Below are 19,153 nucleotides of genomic sequence, written 5' to 3' on the forward strand. Positions count from 1 at the left end.
GGGGTTTGCTGCTGTCTGTGGTGGCCCCTCTCCAGCACAGGTCAGTACAGTGGGAGGGCCTGGCTCCAGCACAGCAGGTGCACCAGGCATTGGTGTGTCTTTTCCAGCAGCTGGCAGGGAGTGTGACTGCACTAGAAGTTGTGTGTGGAGCCAGGAACTCAGTGGAGAGCAGTGTGTGTGTGTACAAACTGCAGTACCATGGGAGGGCCTGGCTCCAGCACAGCAGCTGCACCAGGCCTTGGTGTGTCTTTTCCAGCAGTTGGCAGGGGAGCGTGGGTGCACTGGAAGTTGTGTGTGGAGCCAGGAACTCAGTGGAGAGCAGTGTGTGTGTGTACAAACTGCAGTACCCAGTTCAACTGGGACTCTGTGCATCTTTGGACAGGGTTCCTGATGCAGGAGAGGGGGCATTCAGGTTTGCCCTCTGCTTTCTGTCACCAAAGGAGCTGGTGACATGCCCAGGCAAGTCGAGCAGTGTGTGCTGGTGGTGCCAGTGGCTGTGGGGGACCCTCCATCCTCGCCCGTGCCTGGCTGCTGGGTGATGTTTGTGGTGTAGCTGCAGTGGCCTCATTGCTGTGCCCTGATCAGCCACACTCTGAACTCCAGGGATGCTGGGAGCTGCCAGAGTTCCTCTCTCCTCCTCTGGCCCCTGGCAGTCTGTCTTTCTCTCTGCAGATCAGTGCAAAGCTTTTTGGCTGAGATGTTAAGCGTGAGCTGCTTTCCTGAGGTCCAGGACTGGCTTAGCTCTTCATTAAGGCCTGTTAATCATGCTGAGGAGCCTGACAGCTGCTGGCCATGGAGCTCAGTGCCCTGCTGCCTTCCAGCTCTGTGGGATGGTGCTGCCCAGGATGCCCCAGTGTCACTGGCAGCCCCGGGAAGGGCACTGCCTGCTCTGGCATGGGACAGTGCAACTGCAGAGCTTGGCTTGAGAACTTTCCTTGTTTGCAGGAAGAGTTCCCAGCAGCAGCTCTGCCAGGAGCTGGGATGGTGGCCAAGTTAAAGCCCTAGGAGAGGAGGAAGAGGAGGCTGGGGGCTCTGCTTCTGCCTGCCAGACTGCAGCCCTGCTCTCCTTAGTCTCAGACCTCATGGCTACATGAGTCTTTCTCTCTTCCTCCATCCCAAATGGTACCAAGCTCTTATTACTGTTGGTTTTTGTCTTAATTGCACCCTGGAGCTATGCTTTGATGTATTTTATCAGGGAGAACTTAGGGAAAAAGATGATTGTTTCTGAAGCACATAGCAGCCTGCCCAGTGTAGGGCTGGGAACTGGTGGGACAAAAGGAGAGGGGGGCCTGGCAGTGCCCTCCCACCCCCTTGCTGTGGCTGTGCCACGATGGCTCCAGCACCCCACTACCCCCACGGGGCCATGAGAGGGGCAGGCAGCCCTCTCCACACTCGTGGGGCATCCCCCAGCAGCACAGCCCTCAAAGGCAGCAAAGGGCTTTGAATTTCCTTCTCCTCTGATTTAATTTACTCTCTGCAGGTCCAGGGTGGTGTTTTGGAGCTGAGCTGGTGGTGCTGGCTGTGAGAGGGGTGGGGGAGTGGAGCTGCTCCCAGAGCATCACCTGCAGCTCCTCAAACCTGTACCATGCCTCGCTCTCCAGACATGAGGCACACAAAGAGATGTCCTCTACTCCATTCCCTCACGCCTTTCATCTGAAACCCTTCCATTCTGAGCTCTTCTGGCCATCCCTCCTGCTTTTCCTACTCAAGATTCACTAATTCATTTCAAATCATGGCAGGTTTTTTTAATTAAAACCTACCATGATTTGAAATGAATTAGTGTGGCAGCAGTATTAAAGAACATCATCTTCCCAGCTGTTCCTCCCCAGCATCTTGCTAGTCCTAGAGCAGCTGCCCTGGTCATAAATCCTCTCCCTGCTGTTTTTGATATTCCCTGATTTCTGTACATCTTACACTGTCCTAACACCAGAGGAAGCTTGGAGATCTGTGTTCTCATCCCTGTGTGATGTGACCTGCTCACATGTTTAGTGCTTCCTCTGTTTTAGGTGGTCACAAATTTTGCTGGACAAATTCATTTTGCATGGGAAACTTTCCCCTCACACCACAGATGCAGTGTAGTTACAAAAACCATACAGGGTAGCTGATCCAATTTTTACCAGGCTTTCTAAAAAACAAAAATACATTTCTCAAAGTGTTTTCTTGCCCCAAGTGTGCAAGAAGCTGAAGCTCCAAGTATCCAACAGAACTTGGGGTCATCAGCTTTCAAGGATTCAGGCCTTTTATTGGCAAAAAAAGGATAAAATTCTTGAATTTTTGTGTTGCATTTGCTGGAGGACTTTTTCAAGGATTCAGGCCTTTTATTGACAAAAAAAAAGGATAAAATTCTTGAATTTTTGTGTTGCATTTGCTGGAGGACTATGGGCTTATTTTCCCTGAAAAAGCAGCTTTTTTGGGAGCTGGAGGCATGCTGAAGCACTCACTGATGTTTTGGCAGAACCAGATGTCCTTTGTGCCTTTACACCCAAGTTACACCAATTTCATGCCACTGTGACAAACCCCTATAAAACTGCTGTAGCTCATTTCTGTATTTGCTCTTGAGAGGATTTAAATATCCATTATATGCAGATTTTGGTCAAAGCAAGGCTGTTCAGTTCATCACCTCCTCAAGCCAAATCAGTGTGTTAATGGCCATGGTACAGGGCTGGCTGAGTTAAGGACACAGATTTCCTCCCCCTGCTATAATATTTGGGTGCAAATGGAGCTCGGTATTTTTTGCTTTTAATTTCCCCAGGCACACACAGGACTGAGGAAATTAGGTACAGAAAAGGTAAATAAAGTCATTGAGTAAGAGGAATGATGGCAGCAGTAGCGCTGTGCTAAATTGGTTTCTTTGAAGTAAAGTCTGATTGCAACTGCTGAAATTTCCCCTGCTTGCATGCAGGGAGGCAAGATGAGATTATTAATTATAACAACAGGCTGGAATTGATCTTAATGAGAAATAGTGCAGCTTGGGTGGAGCTGAGGCTGTGCTGGTGCTGTCTCCAGGCTGGGGCTCCAGAAGGACTTTCCTGGACTGTTCTCCTGCCAGCCTTGCTGCTCCAGAGCCTGTCCCATGATGATCCCATGCTACTGAGTCCTTCCTGCCTGGGTTTTGAACAAGTCACATTGCTGTTGGCCATCTCATCTGGGCCCTGCATCTCAGTAACCTTGGACAGGTGTAGGAGGTGCTGCTGTGGGGTGAGACCTCATCAAAAGCTCCTGAATCCAGAGCCTGCAAAGCTTTCGAGCAAAGCTGGAACTTGGGCTTTGCTGACCTTGGACTACTCAGTCTGCCTCCTCCTTTTGTATCCCCAGGGATTGTAATTGTTGCCCTGGCAGACATGTGGGAAACCTGCTCATTAGCCACGGAGCCTTTGGGGATGGTCTTGTCCCAGCTTGCCTGTGCTTTGCCAGCCAAACTGGTTTTCTTTTGAGAGCTCATTTCTTACAACACTGCAGCAATTAAGGTATATTAAAGGCTAATCATGCCCAGCCTGTTTTTCTCACAAGACAAGCCTTCCAGATTCTGATTCTGCTTTGATGAAGAGTGATGAAAGTCTCTTGTCTGCTGTCCATCAGTTTAGGGTAACTCTCCCTGTGTGTCCCCCAGGCTCGGAGAGAAGCCATCGCGAGGCACGCTCCTTCCAGGTGTGTGTCACCTGGCATTCCTGCAGCAACTCCAGTGACTTCAGACGGGCAGATCCCTCCAAAGACTCTGCCCCTTCCCTCCAATTCCTGAGCAAGACCCAGGGATTTCAGTCATGAGGAGGACTCTGCAAGCCAGACAGATCCCTCCGAAGACTCTGCCCCTTCCCTCCATTTTCCTGAGCAAGACCCAGGGATTTCAGTCATGAGGAGGACTCTGCAAGCCATGACAGTCTCCTCAACTTCCCTTCCCCATCCAAGCCAGACTTCGGTGTGTGTCACAGGAGCTTGCAGGGTGCCCCTGACCCAGCTGTGCTTCTGCCCTCCTCCTGTTTCCCACCACACTCTGAACACATTCCTTGGTGTCTCTTCATGGCTGGGGGAGGATAGAGGAGTGTATTCTCTGTCCCACTTGCACCCCTTGCAAGCACTGGTGTTTACAGAGCATTGCCCAACGCTCTCAGGGAGGGACAGGGTGGGATTGTTGGAGTGTCCTGTGCAGGGCCAGGAGTGGGACTCATGATCCCTGTGGGTCCCTTCCAGCTCAGGACAGTCTGTGATTCTATGAAGTTCTTTCTTGCCTGTCCCACAGCAAGATGTCCCTTCTCACCCTCACATCTGACAGGCAATCCCAGTTTTTGGGGGAGCTGGCAAGAGAGTAAATTACAGGGACAGCTGCAGTTTGAGAGTGTGTTCTGCTCTCACCCTCACTTTTGACAGGCAATCCCAGTTTTTGGGGAGCTGGCAAGAGAGTAAATTACAGGGACAGCTGCAGTTTGAGAGTGTGTTCTGTGGCTTTGTTGGCTGCCAGAAAACTCCTGTGCTGAGTGCACCCTGTACAGCTAGGCCAGTGTTTTTTCTCTCAGACCTCTCATTAGCAGAGTTCAGCTTTCCCCTGGGAACTTCTCATTAAAACTCCCAGCCTCTTCTCTCCCTGGCTGTTGGAGCACATCTGAGCTGCAGGAGCTGTGTCCAGTGTGGGAAAAGAAGAAACTCAATAGAAACTGTGCTAGAACCATCTGGAAGTTTGGTGCCATGGGACCAAGAAATTCCCAGGAACTGGAGTGTGTCATCAGCTTGGGAAACTCTTTGTGTCTGTCTGAGCCTCTTGGCACCTCGGGGGAGGGTTGTGTGGTGTTGCTGGGTCTTTTATGGCCCCATTCACTATCAAGTGCTCACCCTTGCATGGGTTCCTGTGGCAGAATTAGACCTTTTTTCCCCTCCCTTCTGCTTTGGTGAGGGATTTTTGTGTGCCACCATTGCTTCATTCAACAGGACAAATCCAGTTGTCCTGTTTCAATTCACTGTAGGTTATCACCAGTAGAAAATGCCATTTCCTTCATAAATGTGATTGTCCTGCTCCATTGAATGGTCAGGAGCACTGATACCTGGCAGGGAGGAGGGAGCCTCCAGAAGGAAGGGATGTCCTGGCCACAGGAGAGTTTGCCATGGGAGGGGACCAGGCTGGTCTCTTTCTGGGAACTCGTTGACAGTTTGTCCAGGATTGACACTAAAGTTGGTCCCTTGGCTGATTTTCCATCCCTGACCTAAGCTGTGTTTCTGGGAACTCGTTGACAGTTTGTCCAGGATTGACACTAAAGACTGAGAGCAGATATAAATATATGATAAAGCTCTGGAGTGCTCAAAAATTAATATTTCAGGATCAAGAAGTCTTTATTTCCTCAAGTGCTCCAACAAAAGGAGAAATTTGTGTAGTTGTAGTTGTTGTGGTTCCCTTCCACCAACTGAAGGAACAAAAGGAGCTCAGAGCAAAGCCCCAGCTCTGGTCCTGGCTGAGAGGGATGCCTGGTGTCAGAGACTGCATAAAGAAAGTGGTGACCCTTTTGGGGCTGTTTTTGGTCTTGGGGCTGGTGTTGGAGTGTTTTGGTGGTCAGGGTGCTGGAGTGTGAGTCCTGCAAGGAGAGGGTGAGAGAGCTGGGCTCAGTCAGGAATTCAACACGAGAAAGATGTTGCCCTGCTGGAGTGAGTCCAAAGGAGGGCCCTGATTTGATCACTTAGAGCTGGAGCCCCTCTGCTCTGGAGCCAGGCGGGCAGAGCTGGGGGTGCTCACCTGCAGAGGCGAAGGCTCCAGGGACACCTCAGAGCCCCTGCCAGGGCCTGAAGGGGCTCCAGGAGAGCTGCAGAGGGACTGGGGACAAGGCATGGAGGGACAGGACACAGGGAATGGCTCCCACTGCCAGAGGGCAGGGCTGGATGGGATATTGGGAATTAGGAATTGTTCCCTGTGAGGGTGGGCAGGCCCTGGCACAGGGTGCCCAGAGCAGCTGTGGCTGCCCCTGGATCCCTGGAAGTGCCCAAGGCCAGGCTGGGCAGGGCTTGGAGCAGCCTGGGACAGTGGAAGGTGTCCCTGCCCATGGCAGGGGGCTGGAACAAGATGATCTTTAAGTCCCTTCCAGCTCAAACTATTCCATGATTCTGTGATTAGTTCCAGCTGGAGAGAAAGCATTGAAGGCGCTGTAGCAATACCTCAGACACATCATCCAGAGGTCAGAGCCAGGCTCTTCACAGCAGCACATGGTGGGAGGGCAGGAAACAACAAACACAGGATGAAACAGGAGAGTATCAGACTGGATATAAGGAGAAGCATTTCTGCCCAAGGACAGTTAAATGAGGTTGCTGCCCAGAGAGGTTGTGAAGTCTCCATCCTTGGAGGTTTTCAAGACCAGACTGTCTAAACCTGCTGCAATCCCTTTAAGAAATTCAGCTTGAAGCAGGAGTTTGAGCTGGGGACCACCCTGGGGTCTCCTCTGCCCTGTTTACCCTGGGATCCTCCATGCCTGCTCTGTGGAAGTGGGGTGCTGCTTCTGCACACACGTGGAGAGGTGCAGCCTCTGTTTTTGGGAATGTTTGTGCCATTGCAGTGGGACCACCTGGCACTGCCTGACGTGGATACTTGGATACAGTGCTCCAGGAAAGTGTGGCTGAGTTAGGGGTGGGCTCTCTTTGCTGTCCCTGCCCTTGCTCAGCAGATCTGGAAGACAAGGTCAAAGAGACAGGTCCTTCTGCTGCCTTATTTTTGTCCATGTCTCTCCGAGACAGAATATCCTGAGTTAGAAGGGTCCTGGAAGGCTGGGGTGAAGGTCACTGGTATAAAAGCCTGGTTTATTTTCTTGTTTCACTTTGGAGGCAGGATTTGGAAGTACTTATGCAACCTGCCCTGTTCGGATGATGCCAGCACGGAGCTGGCGACACTTTCCTTTATAGCCTTGGGGGTTCAGAAGTGTGAATCAGAGACTGTTTGTCTCCACTGATGCTCCTTTAGAAACTTGTACCAAGTGGAAAGTCCCAGCTCCCCGTGTTTCTGTGTTGCTCTGCCAGTATATCTGCTGCAACCTTCCAGGTCCAGCCTCCCAGCCCTTGCCTGGCTCTGCAAGAGTGAGTCAGCTCAGCCAACAGCATCTCCTCGCCCGGGCTTCATGGTCCCAGCCCACGTGTGCTCCTAGCAGTGCACTGCCAGAGGGATTCTCAGTGGTTCCTGACCTCCTGCACCCCTTCCTGGTGGGCACAGGTGCCTTCTGCTCCTGCTGGCTCTGGAGATGTGGTAGGTCTGTGTGGGAGAAGGCTCAGCAGTCCTCTCTTAGGTCAGGGTCCGCAGTGCTACTGAAAGAAAATTAAATGGGAAATATTAAATAGAAAGTATGGGGTTGAGGGGAAGGGATTCACAGCTCACAGACATTGAGGCAGGATTTGTTTAGAGTTTTTTTGTAATTTATCTTTTCTTCCACAAAATTTGTGTGCTTTTTCTTGTATTTGTCAGTGAGGATTTTGCTGGGATGCATTGTGTGTCAGAGAGCTCAGGGTTTGTGCTGCTGACTAGAACAATTGATTTTTATTTATTTGTTTATTTACTGCGGGAGAGAAACTAAGCCATAAGTTTTAAGACTTCAGCTGCTCTGGAGGAATTTTATTTAGAGAAACAGCCTGATTGTGTTGCTGTGTGTGATTGACACAAGCTCCTCTAATCCTGTTGCCAGTGTGGGCTCTGCAGCAGAGCCTTGGGATCTCTCACTCCAGTGCCCAGGTCACCTCAAGCTGTTCTCTGGCAGTCCACAATGCTTCTGCCCAGAGCCGGGTGCCATCTCCTCCCCTGGAGCCCAGCTGCACATCCCACAGCCCTGGCACACCACCAGCTCCCTGCCAGCAGGAAAGATGTAAACTGCAGGTTTTTGGGCTCCTCCCGGTTCCCTACCCTGCCTTGTTCCTTCCTGTTTTGCCCTGCTTCAGAGATGACTTGTGTCCCAGATGGTGCCCAACGGTGGTGGCCATTCCTGGGCTGTTTGGTGGCTGTATAGGAGCCAGGGCTCTGCAGCAGCTGGACACACAGGGCTCAGCAAACTCATCACTCAGCAGAGCCCAGGGCAGGGATATCACTGTCCTGAAGTGGTTTTGGAAGGTGACCAGCTGGAACCTTCTTAATCCCTGGAGCAGTGAGGTTCCCTGGGACCTGATCAGTGTGCTGAAAGCTGCCTGCTTGCTTGAGTACTTTCTATATTATTTTTTAAGCATGATAATTACACTGCTGCAATTGCCAAGGTAGGGGCACGCTTGCCAACGCGGTGGTGCCTCCTGCCAGCTGATGTCTCCTGCCTTGGGTGGGGAGAGCTGCTGTGCTGGGAAGCACAGCCATGTGGATGCATGCCCATCCATGCTGCTGGAGGTGTGGGGTTGTAGCCTGTTAGCCTGTCCTTGCACCCCAAGGTGCCCTTTGTGTGTGCACCCCAAACGAGCCTCCAGCAGCTCCGCGCTGCCAGGCTGCAGAGCGGAGCCCTGCATCACCCTGTGAAGTGTCCCCCAGGAAAGCCCTCCCGTGGGTGGGTATTGCCAGGTCCCTGGTTTCAGAGGAGCTCCTCTCCCACAGGAAGGTGACAGGCAATGTTTATCTCAGTTGTGTTTGCTGGGGCTGGAGAGTGACTGTGTTAACACGCAGCAGATGGGCCTGGTGAATAGGTGCTGGAGATAACCCTATTTCCTCATTCAGCCTTGTTGCCTGCTGGGAAAGGAGCCAGCCAGGCTGTTTAAGGAGAAGTGTGGAGCTTGGACAGGCTGAGGATGGATTTCTCCTTCAGCTGGTTCAGTTTTGGGAGGAGGTTGTTGCTGTGGGACAGAGGCTGCTGCCACAACCCACCACGTTCTGGTATGGGTTGGACCATAGAAAGGCAGGTTCCAGCCTGGTGCCTGCTGGGATCTTTGGACCCTAAATTTAATTCCATTCCAGGCAGGGACTGGAATTGTCCATCAGTCCCAGGCAGGGTTGCAGGGAAAGCAGGCTGCAGGGTGGTGTCCTGCCAGTTACCAAGGCTGGGGGACTGGTGACGGGAACCCAGAACTGTGGGGCACAGCTGAAGGTGTCCCATGTCCTCTGCCATGCTCTGTGCCTCTCACTCACTTTCAGGGAAAACCATGTGACTGCTGGGCTCCACGATGTACAACAGAAGGCAGGGGAGTCTCCTGCCAAAGCTTGTCACACTGGTGGCCCTGCCCCTACAGGACCTTTGGGGGAAGAGCTGACGGCCCTTCTGGAAGGCTTTTTGGTTTTCCTGAGAAAGTCAAGTAGGTGGAAATCCCAGCAGCAGCTGGACAGTGTTAGGGGCTGACTCCTGTTTCAAGGGGCGAGAATATGGCCCTGGGAGGGGGACAGTGTGACCAGAGAATGTCACAGCTCCCCAGTGCCATTCCAGGACACTTTAGTGTCCTGGCTTCCATCTCCCTTCCAGCTGCCTGGAGCCTGGATCTCCTGCCCAGCCAAGTGAACTGGTGCTGCCTTCCCTGAGCCTGCAGCTTGTTGCTGATGCCACCAGGTCTGGTGATGTGGCTCATCCCAATGTCCCCTCGTGTGGTACTTCTGTCTATGAGGTTATCCTAGGTTTTCTCCTCTCTATGGAAGGAACAGGGTGATTCCTTCCACAGCCCCATGGTGGCACTGCTAGAAGCCTTTGCCTGCTGGGTAGGACCGTGGGTGTGTGAGGGATGTGAAGGAGGAAGATTGGTGGCTGTTTGTCCCAATCCACAGAAAGCACTGCATGTTTTGGGTGGGTTTTTTGGAGCCAGTGCTCTCCTGCACTGTGTACACAGCATGGAGGAGGCTGGAGGTGGATGGCACAGGTTGCTGACAGCCTTCCCTTGCCTTTTGCTGATGCCTGTGGTTTGATGAACCTCACCAGTAAGACAAATGGATGTAACAGGGTCATGGTGCCCTTCATGGTCCCATTTGCTGCCAAAGCAGGGCAGCAGCACCTTCCCCTCCTCTGCTTGAGGAATGATCTCCCTTTCAGATGTTGTGGACACAGGGCTGTCACAGGGGAGAGGGATGTACAGTGGCTCCCAGCTGTAGGACTTGAGGCAGAAAAATCAATGTTTATATTTCTCTTAGCTGGGAATAACTCCAGTAAATAAACACCTTGCAGAGTTCAAACGATGCAGGCACCATATATGAACCAGAATGAATTTTCAAGCTCTCTCTTGCAATAAAATGGATTTCTTGATTTCAGGCTTTATTTAGAGAAGCGTTTGATTTAAGAAGGGAGTTGAAGGTTATATCTGATCTCTGTGAGGTAGAGCTGCTCTTCCCATGGCTGTGGAGTGTGGTGTGGAAATGTGGTTGGATTGCTGCTGCTGCTGGAGTGTTCCCAGGAGAGTTTCTCATGTGCCAGCCAAAGGGAGGGTCACTTCCCTCCTCCCCAGGGGGGCTCTGGCTGCATCCTCTGCCCCTCCAGACCTCGCTGCTGCATTGCAGTCTGCTCAGAGCCTTGGGAAGCTGTGTGTGCAGGTGCTGCTGCTCGGGATTCTGGAGGCCAGCCAGGACCCAGTTCCTTCCACAGGCTGCACTGGCGTCACGGAGCTGTCTGTGCCTGCCCTTTATGGGATTAAACACCTTCTCCCCTTTGTTCCAGCCAGTCTGGTGGTTGAACTTGGTTGTTGTAGGGATGCTGGAGAGGGAGCCAGTGGTGAGCCCACTGAGGTGCAGCTCCCATGACTTAGGCTGCTCTTAGTCTCTGGAGGTCTGGCTTTGCTCTTCCTGGGAAGGGCTGAGGGCATGGGATGGGCTTGGAGGATTCTTCTGCACAATTGGCCCTGTCTGTGCTCTCAGGCAAGCAGAGCAGGCTGGAAGGGCTTGGAAAGGACCTGCTCTGCTGGAGAGAGGCAGAGTTGACCTGGAGCTGGGGTTCAAGATTGGATTTGTGACTTGGCCATCTTATCTGGGAGCTGGAGTGCATGGAGGGAGGGCTCCAGGCTCCTGATGCATGCTCAAATGAGGGAGAGCTGGTTTGTCCTTATGTGAAGGAGGAAGAAGCAGAAAACTCTACTTTAGCCCCACCTTTGCTCCAAGCTGCAGGAAATGACTCCAAGCAGGGGACAAAGGGCACCATGCAAGGCTGTTCTCAGTGTGACTGCACACATGGCAGCCTGAAAGCACCGTGAGGGCTGCACGGGGGGAATGCTGCTCCCTGCAACCCAGGGATCACTGTGGTCCATGGAGCTGCTGCTGCAGCTGCACTTCTAGAGTATTGAACCTTCCTAGAAAACATAATTGTGACTTCTTGCCCCAGGATGAGGAAGTTCTGTTGTGTGTTGAACCCATTCTCCCCTCAGGGTTTCAGGCATTCCCAGGTAACACTGGAGGCTGAAACCAAGGGCTGGTGCAGCCAGAAGGGCATTATGGCCTCTCGACTTCACAGATAAGTGGGGAAGCAGCTGGCACTGGGACATGGTGCTCCTCTTTGCTGAGCTTGGAAGCTGCTGGTGAGCTGTCCTGGTACTGGTGCACCATGGAGCTGCTGCTTCCAGCCCCAAAACCTACAGCCAGGTAGAAGCACCTCTGCACACCAAAGCCTGCCTGCCTTGGCTTGGTGGTGTCTGGTGTGGGATAACCCAGTTATCCCAGTGTGGATAAGTGGTGTGGGGCTGAAAGGAGAGGAGGGAGACAGGAACAGAAAGTGAGGCAGAGGTGGAGTGGAGCAGAGAAGGAGAAAAGAGTTGCTGCAGAGCAGGGTGTCACCTCCTCCGAAGAGTTCAAAACGACCTGCAGACACACAGGGCTGCTGGGGTTGGGCACAAAGATGGTGTTTGCTTACCAGGGCACAACCCCACTGTGAGAATGGGGTCAGTGGGTGCTGAGCTGCTTCTCTTGCCTTTCCTGGAGCATTTTGGATGGAAGCCAATGTATTGCCATGCACCTGGAGAATATGTCAGTGCCAGAGGAGCCAATAGAGCAGTGACTGGATTGGTGGCTGTTCCCTTCCTGGAAGCAAGGTCCTGACCATGCCAGCCCAGGAAACACGTGGTACCTGTGCGTATTGGGTGGCCTTGGCCTCAGCCTCACCCTGTGTCTTCTTTCTTGCAGCCACTCCCACTCTCCTGGCTCCATGGCTGCTGTCCGCGAGTGGTCCTGCACACGCTGCACCTTCCTGAACCCCGTGGGCCAGCGGCAGTGCTCCATCTGCGAGGCCCCCCGCCAGAAGCCCGACCTCAACCACATCCTGCGGCTCAGCGTGGAGGAACAGAAGTGGGCCTGTGCCCGCTGCACCTTCAGGAACTTTCTGGGCAAGGAAACCTGTGAGGTGTGTGGCTTCACCCCAGAGCCGGGACCCAGTGGCTCCCCCTTGCCCGTCATCAACGGCATCTTGCCCAAGCCTGCCGTGCTGGTGGAGCCCAAGGGCATGTCCAAGGAGGAGGCTGCCAAGGCGGAAAGCAGCAGCGAGGACTCAGAGGGAAAGAGCCCCGATGAAGCAGAGCTGGAGAGTGGCTGGGCTTGCCAGCGCTGCACCCTGCACAACACGCCCGTGGCCAACTCCTGCTCCGCCTGCGGTGGCCCACGCAAGCTCTCCCTGCCCAAAATCCCACCAGAGGCGCTGGTCGTCCCTGAAGTCATCACCCCAGCTGGATTCCACATGGCCCCCTCCACCCCACAGCCTTCAGTCTCCGCAGAGATCTCTGATGGGGATGCTGTGGCCACCCAGGGCCCGGTGGCTATGGAACAAGAGGTCCAGAAGATACCAGCCTTCAGCCCCTTCTCCCCGGGGCTGCAGAACAACCCCGTGCCCCGAAGCCGGCGGGAGGTGCCCCCACAGCTGCAGATGCCAGGCGCCGAAGGCTCCCAGCCCGCGGCCACGGGCGCCGTGGGGCAGAAGGGCTCTCCCCAAGGTCAGGCCAGGGCTGCCCCAGCCGCGCGCTTCCCGGACCTGCTGTCCAACAAACGGCTGAGCGTGCTGGAGGAGGAGATGGAGGTCAGTCCATCCCACTGGAAGTGCAGCTCCTGCTCCCTGCTCAACTCTGCCGGGGCCAGCAAGTGCGAGGTTTGCGGCACCCAAAAAGGCAGCGACACCATCAACCTGGTGGGGGACTCTGTGAGGTTCACCCCGTGCAGCCCCTCCAGCCCTGACTTCACCACCTGGACCTGTTCTAAGTGCACCCTCAAGAACCCCACGCAGGCCCAGAAGTGCAAGGTGTGCGGCTCCTCCAAGCTGCACGGCTTCCAGGAGCACGGGGCGCCGGGCGAGCCGGGCCCGCGCTGCCCCGACTGCGACAGGGCCGGCTGTTCCTGCGGCGCCAAGGCCCCGTCCGCGCGCAAGGTGGCCCGGCTCTTCCCGGCCCCGCTGCCCGGCGGGCAGGAGAGGCCGGGCCAGTGGGCCTGCCCCGCCTGCACCCTGCTCAACGAGGTGAAGGCCAAGCACTGCGCCGCCTGCCACACCCCCCAGCAGTACGTGGCCCAGCACAAGGGCCTCAAGCCCCTCAAGAGGAGGGAGAGCATGCACGTGGAGAAGAGGAGGCAAACAGATGAGGGCGAGGCCAAAGCCCTGTGGGAAAACATCGTGAGCTTCTGCCGGGAGGTGAGTGCTTGCTTGTTCCTGCCTCTGCCGTAGGTTTGGGACAGCACTTTCCATGCCTTGGGTTCCAGGGATCTTCCCTTGCAACAGCTGGATGCTGGTTGTTAGCACTGAAGTGTCATATTTTGGTGCAGAATGATCTCTGGGGTGAAGACAGCCCATAGAGCCCGCTCCTGGTGCAAGGGTGAGGAAGTCTAAAACCTAGTGCTAAACCTGTTAATTCTGAAACCCAGTGGTATTTTAAATTAGCGAGAGAGAACTTCTGGGATGAAGGGGACATCCTTAGGTGGCCAGTCCATCTTCTTCCAGTGTCTAGTGGTGGGAAAGGCAGGGAGTGTGCCCAGGTTTGCTGGTGGCACTGCTGTCTGTGGATGCAGGAAATCTGGGATGCAGCAAGCAGAGGCTCAGGATGAGAGTGCAGGCAGAGGAACTGCTGCCACTGCCAGCAACTTCAGGTGTTTCAGAACCGTAGGCTGGGCCTTGGCATTCTTGGTTGGGGTGTTGCAAATGCAGAGGTGCAGCACAAATAGCTCCCCCTGTTCTGGACAGGCCAGCTGAGCTGTAGCTGTAGCCTGGCTCTAGTTGAAGGTCTCAGGAGTACGTGCCAGTACACACCTTCCCTCTGTGAGCTATCTGGTCCAGTCAGTTGGGTTTCAGCCTCAAACACCACTCTGTTGGCCTCATTTTTTTCCCTCTATGGCATTAAAAGCTCCTGTGAATGCTGCTTTCTCTGGCCTCCTTCTGGGGGAAGCCTCCAGCTCTTCTGGACCAGATGGAGAGGGAGTTGCAGTCCCATTTTGACGTACAGACAAGGCTTTTCCTGCCTGGTCTGAGGATGGTATCCATTCCTGTGCCTCCTGCACAGTCCAGGGAGCAGAGTTGTTTGGCTCAGAGGGGAAGCTCTGAGAAAGATCTTGTTTGGGCTTGTGGTTTTTTTAAATTGCTGTGTGTCCTTCCTAACAGGCGTGGGTGTCTTTATAGCAGAGACCCAGATTCTGCTTATCCCCTTCTTTTAAGCAAGTGAATAGCCTCTTTTGTAGGCAGGGAACATCTGTTCCATCAGGAATCAGGCCTGAAGGATGAATCATGATGATGGCCAGGCTGAATTAGCAGCGTGGCACTGCCAGGAAGGGGAGCCTGCCTTGCCCCATCCCACAGTGCTCAGCCAGAGCCTTGGCCGAGCCCATTGTGCTTCTTAACCCACCCGTAATGGGCTCTTAGGTCCACGTGGGCCATCTCCCAAAAATCCCCCTCCAGGACACCCCCAGCTGTGCTCTGGCACTGTTTAGGTGTGAGGTCAGGGCTGGCAGCAGTGGAGGGACCATGCTGCTCCCATCCCTGCTCTCCCCCTGCTCCCGGTGCTCCTGGGGTCAGGCTGGCCCCTGAGGTCCCTGCGAGCTCCCTGCAGCCCGAGCTCTTCCCAGGCTGCTCAGCCTTCCCCTGCAGGAGCCAGGCTGGCCGAGTTCTCCTCCGTCTGTTGTGCCCCTGTCCCACGTCATGTGGAGCAGCAGCTCTTGCTGCTCCCTCCCAGGATTTCTGCTCGAGCTCCTGCTGTGGGTTTTCCTTCCTCTGCTATTCCAGGGATGCCTTTTCCAACACTTCTCACAGTGTGGTCCCTATTTTAGCTTTACCCTTTCTCTTCTGTTAGGGAGCAGTGCAGAGCTGACCTTTTCCACTGGAATTATGGAATCAGAATGGTTTGGGATGGAAGGGACCTTAAAGCTCATCTCATTTCAACCCTGCCAACCCACCTCACCTTCCACCCCACCAGGTTACTCCAAGTCCTGTCAAGACTGGCCTTGAACACTTCCACAGATGGGGCAGCCACAGCTTCCCTGGCACAGGGAAAATTCTTCCCTCTCCACCCTCACAGGGAAGAATTTTTCCCCAGTATCCAATCTAAATTTCTCCCCTTTTAGTTTAAATTTTTTTCCTTGTCCCATCACTGCTGTCCATGTGAAAAATTGCTTTCCCTCTTACTAATAAGCCTCCTTTGGTCACTGGAAGGGGTCTGAGGTCTTCATGGAGCCTTCTCCAGGTGAAGACTCCCCAGCTCTCTCAGCCTGGCCCCAGAGCAGAGGGGATCCTGCCCACAGAGCATCTCCATGGGGTCCCCTGGACCCATTCTAACAGATCCACATATTTCTTATGCTGAGTCCTCCAGAGATGGACAAAACTGGAGTCTCACAAGGGCAGAACAGAGGGAGAGATCCTCTCCCTTGTGTCCTCATAGCCCTGCACAGCAAGTTCCTGCAGAGCCTCGAGATCCATGTGCAGGGATGGGTCACATCCAGGACCCCAGCCAGGCTGTGACAGGCTGCTGGAGCAGTGGCTGCTCCTCAGCTGCACGGGGCAGGTGCTCCCCTGAGAGCACGACAGCTATTAGCTGAAAAACACCCTCCTGCAAAAGAGGAGCTGGAGCTGCTGATTGGGGCAGCACAAAGGAAGCATTCAGGTAGAATTGCCACAAAAGAGGAGGTCAACTACTAATTGGGTGTGCGTAAAGCTAATTTAAATCAGAGCCAGCTTTTGCTGAAAGAATTTAATTTAATTTAATTAACAATAACAAAGAAACACCTGTTCTCATTTCACCCTGTGTCAGACTGAAAAATCCACTCTTCTCCCCTTGGTGAAGTTCTGTGCTTCCATCCCTGTGGTTAATGCCTATGGGATTACCTGCCCTTCCACCCATCCTATTTATTTGTTACATAGCAGCTATTGCAGGAGGGCTGGGACAGAGATACCCTCACTCTGAAATTGCTTGCCTGGTTGTGGTCTGACCGAATGCAATTGCACAAGCTGCCCCTCCCATCCCCCATGGATGTGCCTGGGGGTGGCACAGGGCTGCCAAGCCCAGCGTGTCCCCTCCGGGGCAGGGACAAGCTGGCTTGAGGTGTGTCTGTGCCAGGTGGCTCCTCACAGCCTTGCTGTTTGTGGGCTTTGCTGCTTGTGGAGGCAGCCAAGGCCCCCCACAGCCCAGCTTTTAGCACCAGCACAAAGTGTGAGACGGTCCCTGCACAGGGAGGCTCCTGTGAAACAGAAAAAGGCAGATTGGAGGCACAGCCCAGAGCTTGAAACTCAAGAGGTGAGCTTGAGGCAAGGCTAAATGCTGGACCTGAAGCGCAAAAAGCATCTCTGCTGTTGCCTGCAGACACCAGCCTAGTCCTGCCCCCCTGCAGGGCTGGGAAGGGGCTGCCTGGGCCAGGCAGGAAGGTTGGGGGCTCTGCTGTCTCTCAGGGGAGCAGAGGGAGCCTCTCCAGGCCCCCAAGTCCCATGTGGCTCCAAGCGATGCTCTCGTTGCCTTTTGCCCTCACAGAACAAAGTGAATTTTGTGGACGACAGTTTCCCGCCCGGGCCCAAGTCCGTGGGGTTCCCGGAAGGCGACAGCGTGCAGCAGCGGGTCAAGCAGTGGCTGCGGCCCCACGAGATCAACTGCAGCATCTTCAAGGAGCGCTCGGTGAAGTGGTCAGTGTTCCGCACGCCGCGGCCCTCGGACATCCTGCAGGGACTGCTGGGGAACTGCTGGTACGGGCGAGTGACCCTCCTGCCCCTGCTCTCTTCCCTCCCCTCTTCCCCCAGCTCCAGCTCGGCCCCCTCAGCCCTACTCAAACCCATTTATGCCCCCAGGCTGTAGCCCATGCTCTGCCTCACCCCCTCCCCGCGCCGCGTGGCCGGGCAGCTCCTGCTGCCTGCCCGTGCCGCGCTGAGGCCGCCCCGCCTGCCCGGCAGGTTCCTGAGCGCCCTGGCCGTGCTGGCCGAGCGGCCCGAGCTGGTGGAGAGGGTGATGATCACCAGGACGCTGTGCCCCGAGGGCGCCTACCAGGTGCGGCTGTGCAAGGACGGCACCTGGACCACGGTGCTGGTGGATGACATGCTGCCCTGCGACGAGTGCGGCTACCTGCTCTTCTCCCAGGTCAGTGCCACGGGGGCACAGGGGTGGGCAGGGCTCAGGGAGGCTCATCCCAGACTCTCTCAGGAGAGGCACTGCTGGGGTTCGTGTGAGGCCCCTACTTCATGCTGCATTTAGAGTCATAGAGTCACTAAGGTTGGAAAAGGCCCCAAAGATCATCAAGTCCAACCACTCATCAAATACCCCCTGCCCACTAAACCATGCCACAAAGTACCACATTGACTTGTTTTTTGAATGTTCCCAGGGATGGTGACTCCACCAGTGCCCTGGACAGCCCATTCCAATGCCTGACCACCTTTCTTTAAGGAATTTTCACGATATCCAAGCTAAACCTCCCATGGTGCAACTTGAGGCTGTTTCCTCTTGTCCTGTCCCTTTCTTTGGGAGCAGAGCCTGACCCCCATCTGGTTGCCCCCTCTTGTCCGGGAGTTGTGCAGAGCCACAAGGTCTCCCCTGAGCCTCCTTTTCTTCAGGCTGAGCCCCTTTCCAGCTCCCTCAGCCCCTCCTGGTGTTCCAGCCCCTTCCCCAGTTCTGTTCCTTTCTCTGGACACCCTCCAGCCCCTCAGTGTCCTTCCTGTCGTGCCAGGTGCAATTGACCTTCCTGCCCACCTGGGCACATCTGACTCACATTCAGCTGCTGCCAAGCAGCACTCCCAGGTACTTCCCAGCTGCCCCAAGCCTGGAGCTGCCGGGGCATGCTGTGACACAAATGTTGTGCCAGGTGCCATTGACCTTCCTGCCCACCTGGGCACATCTGACTCACATTCAGCTGCTGCCAAGCAGCACTCCCAGGTCCTTTCCCAGCAGGTACTTCCCAGCTGCCCCAAGCCTGGAGCTGCCGGGGCATGCTGTGACACAAACAGAAGATCCAGCACTGGTTGCACCCTGTTTGCTGCTCAGGACACTGCTCTTTACTGTGTCCTCAAGACAGCTGAACTCTTTGAAGCCATGATATCCATCTATTTAGACCCCTTTTGGCATTTCCCAGGCTGCAGTGAAGAAGTTTCATTTACAGTTGCTTTTCCCTCACTCCTTGCACCACAGCCACTTCACTTGCAGGGAAAGCCACCCTTCCCCTTCATATAAAAGGAAAACACTTCAACCTGTGTTTTGCACTGTGAGGGGCTGAGTGAAAGCTGTTTGTTTCCTCTGAGGGGAGGTCTGGCAGCTTGGCTGTGCCAGGGAGGGCCTGTGGAGAAGCAGGGGATGGCACATGGAGCAGCCTGTTCCAAGCCAGTGCCCAGTTGCTCTGAGCACACTGGGGTGGCATCTGCTCGGGTCAGTGGAGCTCCCTCAGCCCCTCCAGGACACTGCTCTGCCCTGCCCTGCCTGCCAGGCCCAGGGGCTCTTGCTGGGATCATGTCCATGAAGGAGACTGAGAACGTCTCTATTGAAAATCGGGGCAAAAACTGCCAAGGAAAACAAAGTACCACTGTCAGGAGGAGACAGGGACTGGGACTGCTGGCTTGGATTTCATGCTGCAAATCCAGTCCTCTGGGTTTTGACACAGAGCCATGTCAGGACAGGACTCAAACTTTGGAGAAGGGAAGAAGAAGGAGTTTGTGTCTACATTTTGCCTCTCAGTAGACAGAGGATACAGATGCATTTCTTTATTTCAGCATAAGATTTACCTGTCTTGCTTTTTACCTTTTCCTTCCATCTTTCATGAATTTCAAGTCTGGTTTTGGAGCTTTTTTAAGATTGGAGGTTTTCACATGGGCTGGACTTGCCTTGCCTCTGTTTCCAGGGGCAT

The 19,153-nt window shown here is 54.4% G+C and overlaps 1 protein-coding gene across 6 annotated transcripts in view; it reads left to right on the forward strand.

The window, feature by feature from the left end:
* CAPN15 (calpain 15) overlaps positions 1–19,153 on the forward strand; it is a 51,456-nt gene that overhangs the window by 25,026 nt on the left and 7,277 nt on the right. For all 6 annotated transcript variants that reach the window (XM_039732229.1, XM_039732227.1, XM_039732233.1 and 3 more), the window contains 3 exons: positions 12,008–13,493; positions 16,807–17,015; positions 17,220–17,403. In XM_039732229.1, coding sequence (XP_039588163.1) covers positions 12,008–13,493; positions 16,807–17,015; positions 17,220–17,403 — 1,879 coding nt within the window. The remainder of the gene's footprint in view (positions 1–12,007; positions 13,494–16,806; positions 17,016–17,219; positions 17,404–19,153) is intronic.

The sequence above is a fragment of the Passer montanus genome, unplaced genomic scaffold (genome assembly GCF_014805655.1).
Source record: "Passer montanus isolate IOZ18808 unplaced genomic scaffold, ASM1480565v1 scaffold8, whole genome shotgun sequence".
Lineage (NCBI taxonomy): Eukaryota > Metazoa > Chordata > Aves > Passeriformes > Passeridae > Passer > Passer montanus.